We start from the raw sequence: 9815 nt of genomic DNA on the forward strand, positions 1-9815 counted from the left end.
TTACTGGTCAGGTTGCTAAATGCTAAATGTGATTTATTATACATTGTATGATTATACATGTATTGCATTGTTTTATTCCATCCCTGCCAATAACTTAAGTGGTTAATCTAAAAAACTAACAAAAAACTAACATTCCTGCTTCAAACATTTAGAAAACTGTGGTTTCGATGAGTGCTGGTTTACATGCAAGTTTACTGCATTAGTCTGTAAGTCAACGTTTAATCATGTTGTAAAGCAGATAGCTGTAGATAAGAGCTCTTTGTGTATTTGAAGCCATATTGTAATCAAATCTAGTTCAAAGTACATAGTTCATACTGTTTGTGTCTCACAGCTTTGAAGACGATCAAGTTTTCCTTTTTGCTTAATTCCTGTGGAATAATGGACATTATATATATATATATACATACACTAACACTGAATGAGCAATACGTGATACATATTACAATTATTGTTCATTGTTTGAGTACAAAATAAACTGTAAAGATAAAAAACATCTCACATGTGATTACTATGTTTGTTCCTTTGATCACAAGCATTAAAAGACTAACACACTGTAATCCAGGAGAATCATTATTCTTTATTTTTCCACACATAGGAGTAAGCCAACATAAATGTTTCAAATGTTATAATCATATTTCTGTAAGTTATTCCATTAAGATTGTATATTTTAATTTTTCATCAGTATCATATAATAGGTTTAAAGTTTAAGGATCATTCATCACTCAATAAAGACAGCAAGACTGTGAAAAATATTCAATAAAAAATGAAAAACAAAGACTCTCCCTTTTGTTTCCTCCTTCACTGTAGTGTGTTTCAGAGTACCTGTTCCTCCCTTTCCTTACCCCTTCCACCTGTTTCACTCACACTCACATTGTTTGTTTTGGTCCTATACACACTCTTGTAGCAGCCTTCATATGAGAAAGAGATACATAAAACATCTGTAATAACTTAATATCTCTGGATTTAAAAAATAAAAACTGAATAAATTAAGAGGATTGTTGTCCATTGAAGACCCGCCTCCGTCGCCGTTGACGTGACATTACTTCTCGGTGAGTGACAGCTGCAGGATCCTCTCCAGCTCGTCCTCTTCCTCCTTATGCTTCCTGTGAAGAAAACAGGGACTTTTGGCATGAATTAACTTTGATTTAAAACTGTATACAGAATAATTTGATCCTCTGTCTTTTTTAGCATTTCCTCTTATCAGTTTCAATTTGCTTAAGTGGTTATACTGGAGTATCTCAACATCTTTATAGTGCCAAGTGACCAGATGTTATTACTGGGTGCAGGGGCAGTTACATGCAGCAGTTTCAGCATGTTGTTTTGATATTATGCCTTGATTGAAACACAATGGCACTGATTCCTGGGGGAAATTCCAGAAAGTGGGTTATGTGGAAAACTCAGAGTAAGTTAACCCTGAGATGAGGAAAACTCTGTGCTATACGTTCCAGAAAGAGAGGTAACTGAAACTGAGTCAGTCACCATGGTAACTGGTGACTTTGTGAACATAACCTGCCAGTGAGCAGGTTTTCTTTAAGAAACCCTGAGTTTGAACCTGTCTCCTCCTACCTGAAGCAAGCTGCAAGACATGGGTTGTCCATTTCTTCGCAATCCGATAGATATCGAGGCAGAATTAATTCGCAATGCCTTATGTCAGGAGATGTATTCAGGGCTCAATTGGATGTGCTTTCATCTGTTAGAATGGTATCACTGTTCATTACACTCAATCATTTCTTAACATTCTCCGGCCATATCTGCCTTCTTGTTGATCTTATTTTTAGGAAGTATTTTATTTAATATTATGTACACATTGTCACATTTTAGTCTTAAAATCAATTACTCCAATATGTATAATAAGTAAAATTGTGTTCAATAAAAGTGTTAAAATAGTGTAAAATGTTAATCTACTAAGCAGGATATTAGATGAGAGGACATTGTCTTAAATAGCTTTCTATTGGGGGTTTAACTTACATGTTGAAATAGCCACTGAATTAATATTTACTTTAATAGCCTACGTCAACTATGAATAAAATCAAAGTGAGGTACAATCACAGCACAGCAAAATGTGCCTTAATTTGAATTTTCTTAATTTTTTTTTTCCATTTCATTTTTAGCTGCTTCCAATTGTGTTACAACACTTTTTCACCTGTATGGTGCATTAAAACTTAGGCATTGGCCTGCAGGAGGAGCTCCAGTTACAGTGAGGTGACGTAACAATCTTTTTTTCTCAATAGTTGCCATGGTGAATCAAGGTATCGGGGCTCCATTGATGATGGCTTTTTATTGCCGTTGTGCTCGCGCTAAACTCAAGGTGAACATACTCAGAGTTGAGTTCAGGGTTAGACTCAGAGTTTGTTGAACCTCCTACCTGGAATACCCCCCTCGACATCTCACTGTAACAGATTGTCTTTCATATTCATTCATTTACACAGCTATCAATTAAACTGGAAAAGTAACTTAAAGACACTGGGTGAGATTCTGATGCTCTGCAAAAAACAAACCCAACTGAGCCACAGCAGATTGAAATGCAAGAACACACTGCAGCACTAACTGTGTGCACACTTGTAGTGAAAAGGAAACAAAATAAAAAGGACTACAGTAAAAGAGAAGAGAATAACTGTGGCTGAGAAGTTATCCAAATGTGGAATGATTCATTTAGTTCCTATTAAAAGAATAAGGATTAGGGTTAGGGTTAGGGTCATTTGAGCAAATCCTTGTTTGCTTTCTTGCCAAGAGTCAGTTATCTGTCTGCCTCACCTGTCTATCTCCTCCTGTTCCCGGCATGACAGCTCCATGGCCATACGTAACTGCTCGTCGAAGCTGCTTGCCACACCGAATTGCCCCGATAACCGTGGATCCGTGGCTGTGTTGTAAGAGAGCGGGGAATTGGCACCCGGGTCCAACGGGGAGACAGAGGAGGGCTGGCTGGGGTCGGACATGTCGTCTCCCTCTCTGCTGGCCAGTGAGATGGACAGAGACTCCTGGATCGCCCTGTTAGAGATATAATTAAAGAGGAAAGAACTGAAATATCGTTAAACAAAAGAAAGGCATCTTAGAAGTTTCACTGCTGGGCTTCATTACAGGATGACTGGGATGAACTGTTCCCATGAGAAAGAGCTAATCACTGAGTTCTATTCAGAGATGTTTAATTAAATTATTACAAATGCCAGAGGTCTTCCTAAATAAAAGACAAGCTGGCATGAATTGAACCTCAATGGTTTTGCAGTCACAACTATAAATACTTCATCTTGTGTAAGGATACATTGTACTAAGCAAATCAAAGCAAAGCTAAACTAATATGCTTAGATGACAACATCTTCACATGTTTTTGATTGAATATTTGTCCTTTTTGTTTTTACACAATACAAAAGTTAGTTCACCTCTCCAGCTGAGAGTCTTCTTCATACAGTGGAGACGGGGGCACCGGACGGCTGTTGGTAAGAGCCTCCCAGATGGTCACCTAAAAACAAAACAAAAAAAGAACATACATGAATGTGTGAAAGAGAAAGTGGAGTTTAGCAAGTGGCTTCAGATATAAAGAGAATCTTCAAGGTGAATTTTGTTACTTTATTTATTGAGGCATATTTCAGCTCAAAAAGAAAGGAAAAATAGAAACAAAGAGCCACAAACAGCATTTTTCATGTATATTAAATCTCTGACTGAGCCCGGTAACTGTGAGGCGGTGTGCTCAGACCTGGTCACTCTCTGTGCCAGCATCCAGAAGGCTCTGCTGGATGGCAAACTGCAACAAGTTGTCATCCTCGTCCCTCATTGGTTCACTGCGGCCCGGACCAAGAGTAGTGTAGTCTGGCGGGGGCTCAAACACCGAGGGGTCCACCTCACAGTGGAAGGGAGCGGAGGGACACTGACCTGTTGTAAAGATAATATAACATTACTGAACCTGCAAATGAATTATCTTTACAAACTCACTTTGGAAATAACTCACAATTTAAGCAAATTTTCGATCCTCAAATCAAAACACAAATATTAGTTTTAGATTTCTGCTCATTACAGGTCACTGTAAGCAGCCACTGAAAAACATTCACATCAATGTTATTTTAACAACTGGTGTATGTGTGAATGGATTGTTACCGGTTTCTTCAGAGCCCTCCGGTTGGTGAACCGTCACCGAGCTAACCGGCTCGTCACAGCCGCAGAGGTTACTGAAGGTCACTCTGGCGTTCAACACGTGAAACAGAGGAATCTCTGGAGGGACAGACAGAGAGTTTGATTCAGTCAGAAGGTGTAATTAGGTCAAGTAGCAACAAATACTTAATTCTTCATGTAGCAAAAAACAAAGACGCTGGACAAGAGCTGGACAATAAGAGTTTCTTTCATTTTGGGAGATTCAGTTTATTATCCCTGTAGCAACAGTGGACAGGGAGATGAAACCATACAGGAAGAATGATGAATGCTAAGGTGCAATGGCACAAACCAGGAACGAAGAACCAGGAAAAATAACTTTATGTCCTCATTATTTTGGTCATAACATAATGAAAAGCTACAGCTGTACTACTGGAGCTGGTGGGGAATCAGTGAACTGTTCCACAAGGGGGCGTGTTAAAAACCGACTCCTCACACTCACCTATCTTGACCGGGAAGCCTGGTGGCAAGCGCAAAGTGATGAAATCACGCAGTTTTGCAAAGTGGGCATTGGAGATGGCCATGAGGTCGATGATGGGCGTCACCTGCTCGGCCAGGGACAGAGGGTGAGATTCACTCAACCACAGGGTCGCTTTAAACCTGGAGACAACAGAGAGATGGACAGAGGGGAGGAGAAAGAAAGACACAGTTGACGGTAAGACAAAGACCAGTGTTGAGGAGTAGCAGCGTTACTGCATTCCTTAGTAGCGTGTCGGTTTTCTGAATTAAACAGCTTTTCAGCAGCAAAGCTCTTTTATTGAAGTAATGCGGTATCGTATAGACAAGCTACATTTTTCCATCAATCATTTCTGAAGCTCAAGCACAGTGGAGCTTTCTGCTACAGACTGAAATCAAACTGCTGAGGATCAGTACATGACACCACCGCCACTCTGACCTGTATAGCTTAGTTCACTACACTTTACTAGTAGCTTGCCCAGTACTGATAAAAACGCATCAAAAAAGCTATTGAGTGCAGCAGCTTTCTATGCATGGCCGTGTTTGTTGCCATGGCTCAGTCATACCTCTGGACTTTGCTGGTCAGCTCAACAGGACGTCCGATGTCTCGGCCATTCAGGTTAAACTCTGGGTTGAAGTATTCCTCCGCTGTGATGGCTGTGGGGTTGTGAGGGCTGGCGCACTGGGACACATTACTCTGACAGAAAGAAAGAGATTCATATGTGACGCTGTTCATCAAAGGAGGCTGCAGGTGGTGTGGGTGGATTTGGCACGAAGGCACTGTGGAGATTCTTACCCCATTGTGAGCTGTATGCTGCTCAGCAATTCCCAGGAAGGACTGCAGAGGAGTCTTTGAGCCTGAGGGGGAATAATGTAGAGAGAGCATTATCAACCTGCACTGAAAATTAATCATATTTTGTCTCATCCAAAGCGTAGCATAAAATGTCATGTAATGCAAGTGTATCATGTGTCAAAAGGAAACAATATACTTTAAATAGTTATTTTTAGGCCTAAAAATTATTTTGAGGTGACGTGCCAAATATCATTACATTACCACCACTACGAATGTGAATGTGTTAGGGTGTTTGTGTGTTCACCTTTGCTCCTTGACTTGTCTTGGTCTGATAGATGCTCCGTCCTTGACCGAGTCACCAGCTCCACATTGGTAGCACTGTAAACCTGCACACATCAATACATAAAGGAAAAGCACACTGTTTTAACACTTAGTTTTAGTAAAGTTTCATTCAAAACTTTAAGGATCATAAAAACATTTAATTTTTTTGTGCACAGCAGGAGGTTTAAACTGGCTTTAAGTGTAAAGATCAAAATCCCTCCCTGGTTTATCTTTATCTACGTACAGCAGTTTTGTTTGCAATATCATATCATATTCTGACATCCCCAAAATTGTATCCAACAGAGATCGTGACCAAGATTTTATTAGACCCCAGTGTGACATCTATTAAATGTATACAATCACACTGTCTATACTGTGTGTGGCTTAAAAGGAAAATTCAGACATTAACGGATAATTTGTGGTCACTGACAAATGTACTGTCAATTATCAGGAACTGTCAAATTGTCTTGGCTGCATGGTTCAGCATACCTTGTTACTAGAAATAAATTAAAGCCTATATTAAGAATCATTTCCAAAAATTTGATTGGCTTAGCAGTCAGGTACCTTGGCTTCATATCCACTGACCACCTCACTCTTCTCAGAGCGCCATCCCCAGATTCCCGACTTATTCCTGAAAATGAAAAAAAGGGACGAAGGCTTATGGTATTTTTTTTTGATATTTCAATTTAACAATTTTCATGCTAAAATATCACAAGCGTTCATTTTATGACTCGGGTTTGAACCAGGTAGGTGGCCTAAGGTTACATTAAATGAAGTGAGGAACTGTTGACAGCTCCACAAAACAACATTTGGTGACAGCTTATAGTTTCATCCAAGCATATTTGAATCAGGAGATGCACACGGCTTTCAGGAACTCAAACAAAATCACCTCTGCATGCTGGTAAAATGATTCTGTTCTGTGTCTGTGTCTGCAGTGTGTGTTTGCTACCGTTCGAAGGCAATGTTGCGCGTGTTGAGATGTGTGGAGACGATGGGTGATGTGAGTCTCTGGGCCGTGTTCTCCTGTGACGGCTGCATGGCTGCCAGCAGGGAGGGCGCGTCACGAGGGGACAACACAAGAGGCTCTGTGTACACCACTTGCTTCTCATGGTCCACTTCCATCACCACAGCCCCATCATCTAAGAGAATGGGATGGCAGTGACTGAACTAATGACTGACTTGAAGTATGGTATTTCTGCATTCATCATAACACTGGAAAAGTATTTCAGGGCAGGTCCAGGTCAAGTCTTTATGAGAAAAGTGCCGGTTGAGCTGCACGTCTACCAAGTCTCTGTATGTGAACAAGTGACGCTGAATCCAGGAGCATACAAACCCCCGCCTTTGAAGATATAGCTGCGTCGTCCTTTCAGCCAGGTCATGTGTTCGAAGCCCAGGAGGGTGGTGTCCACACGTAGACACGAGCCACTCTTCCACACCCGGTAGACGTCACTGGGACACACTTTAGACACTAAGGGAACTGAGTTGAGGGAGGAAACACAGATTTACAGGAAGATTAAAAATTTTCCCGGAAAACTTCTAAATATCACTAACTACATTTGTGTCATGCTCAATACACACATACTATAACTGAGTCATTTCTTGTTAACAGATAAATGTGTTTGTCTGAATCTGTCATAGCCTTCAAACACTGCTGAGCGACAGCTACTGCAGCAGGAGCTGTTCAACTGCTGTGGTGCTGAAACGGAACTTAGTGAACTACGGTGGCCCTGAGAGTTCAAACCCACAGCCACTTAATAAAACACATGCATTATACAAACACAAGCAAATTAACAAAACATTGTAATCAATTTGTCAACAAATAGCTTGAAGAAAGCGTGCTGCAAATTCAGACAGCACAATGGAAATGTTACCAGAGGACACTTATAAGTAGAGATGTACTGACACCAATATTGGACATTGGTCCAATACTGACTCAAATAACTGGATCAGGCATCTGTGACAATGGGCCTGAATTTGCCTTAAACAGAAAAGGATGATCCCAGTCTCTTCCATACAGTGAGGCTTTTTGGGGGGTTTATTTTAACATTGTGATCACATATCCAGATGTGTTACACCTATATGTTAACAACTTGATGAGGATGTTTTCTTGTGTTTTGTCTAGTTACATGTTTTCCTAAGTTGCAGTGTGTTAAGCTCTCAGGCCACTGTAAAAAAAAAAACACACAACAAAAACACATTAATAAAACACTCACCCCAACTAGTGAACTCCCACTTCATTTCCACGTAGAAGTCCCGCGCCTAAAAGAGAAGAAAAAAGCTAAGAAAAAAACTTTCCAGAAACCTTTATTTAAGCTTTGAGCATCTGTGTTTCTCTGTGCAACAAGTAGAGTTTCAGACCCAGAGCTGAACATCATCAAATGACCCACTGTGTGGCTGTGCTACCTGTCTTAGTTTGCTGAGCAGTTCTGGGATGCCTGCCAGTCTCTCAGTGGCACGCTTGAAATCTCTGTACTGAAGCACCAGCTGAACAAGCTCAGGGTCCCCAGTGCTCACTGCCTCCTGCAGAACTGAGACATACATTCACGTTTAACAGCAGCTGTTTGCTTTGTTGACTGATCAGCAGCCTCAAGACATGAAACTGAAAGCCAAAACAGAGCACTCACTGGTCCAGCCCTGTGCGTTGCAATGTGTCGGGTCTGCAGAGTGTCTGAGCAGCACTCGGGTTGACTCTAGGTGGCCCAGACACACAGCTAGCTCCAGTGGGCTGCGCCCTCTCGGATCCAGGCGCTCCACATCCTGCTGCAGGACCAGCACACACAAGCAGCGTCAGCGCAATGCAGTGCGACACAATAAACCAGCAGCTGCTAAACACACCTCCCTGCTCACCTCTTTCTTCTGCAGCTCTCTGTCTAGCTCCAGATACTGATTGTTCCAGACCAGAGCATGCAGAGGAAACGCTTCTTGAGCCATGGTTGTCGTCCGTTTGACAGTTAAAGCGACAGTAAAGCTACAATATGTTTGCAATAAGACAACAGATGACAGAGACACCACAGCAACCGCAGCTTCAGTGCTGATCGGCACAGCTGGCTGGGCAGCTAGCTCACTTAACACAGTAGAAAACGGAAAATGTTTCACTGGCAAAACTTGTCAGTAAGCAAATATATCCAAAAAAGCTATCGTTAGACAGTCAGCAAACTGGTATGTTGTGTGTGTCTATTTAAATTAGTGGGCTGAGTTAGTCTGGCTAACTCAGCCCACTAATTTGATGTGGTAACAGCTAGCGGGGCTAACGTTAGCTAGCTGGCTAATAACAACATTGTTTCCTGCTCCTGTCGGCACCTGTGCTTCATTCTGCACCACGCAGAAAAAAAAAACTTAATACAGCTAACAATGCACAGCTGCACACCTGCACATCCCCCCGCCACACACACACACACACACAACACAATGGTAAATGTCCTCGACGAGAAAAAATATGAGCGAAATTGCCGGCTGATAAAGTTGCCTAGCTACCCCGCTGCTGCCGCTGCGACCATCCCCTGTTTATAAGGCAAGGCTCAAAATAAAGAGAGATGCGGCCTTTATTATTCCAGTTTCACATCCAGGTCACTCCACTTCAATCCGATGTTGGGGACAGCTGCTGTAGATAACACTCAACCCTTCTTGGTTACACCACACATCACACCTGTGGTCAAGTCTGCTGTAAATGTGCTATCAATGTGTGTGGAGGAAAAAACCCCAGCTTTGTTAAGATGAAGAAAAATGTTGCGGCGTTGTTTGCCTATTTATTTATATATTTATGCAGGCGTAGCTTCATTTCCAGGTTATAGAGAAGAGCTGGGTGGAGCCAGGGAGGAGCTGATGCTTCAGCTGGTCTGCAGTCACAATAACAGGCCAGAATAACTACAGATACAGTCGATTCCTTGATTATTCAATTAGTCGACTAATTATCTGTTTATCTGCTTTGTTTTAATTAAAACATGATTTGCTGCTTTTGTCTCATGATAATGAATTGAATGTCACAAAACAATTGAAGATCCCCATAGGTTAATTAAGTTGAAGCGCAGTTGACATACTGATGGGTTCACAATATTTAGAGTCTGTCTTAAAACAGTCACGTGCCCAAATCAATATCCAAAGGGTT

At 41.5% G+C, this 9815-nt stretch overlaps 1 protein-coding gene across 1 annotated transcript; it reads right to left on the reverse strand.

Moving 5' to 3' along the window:
- Positions 1–563: 563 nt before the first annotated feature.
- ankrd13d (ankyrin repeat domain 13 family, member D) lies at positions 564–9401 on the reverse strand. The gene is made up of 16 exons (XM_053323870.1): positions 8558–9401; positions 8335–8470; positions 8114–8238; positions 7924–7969; positions 7044–7187; positions 6660–6849; positions 6275–6341; positions 5694–5775; positions 5393–5454; positions 5163–5293; positions 4583–4740; positions 4090–4203; positions 3692–3867; positions 3378–3457; positions 2755–2988; positions 564–1103 (listed from the first exon to the last, which is right to left on the reverse strand). The coding sequence occupies exons 1-16, from the start codon at positions 8639–8641 to the stop codon at positions 1040–1042; spliced, it is 1893 nt and encodes a 630-aa protein (XP_053179845.1). The 5' UTR covers positions 8642–9401; the 3' UTR covers positions 564–1039.
- Between the last annotated feature and the right edge of the window lie 414 nt (positions 9402–9815).

Source organism: Scomber japonicus, chromosome 8, assembly GCF_027409825.1.
Source record: "Scomber japonicus isolate fScoJap1 chromosome 8, fScoJap1.pri, whole genome shotgun sequence".
Taxonomy (NCBI): Eukaryota; Metazoa; Chordata; class Actinopteri; order Scombriformes; family Scombridae; genus Scomber; species Scomber japonicus.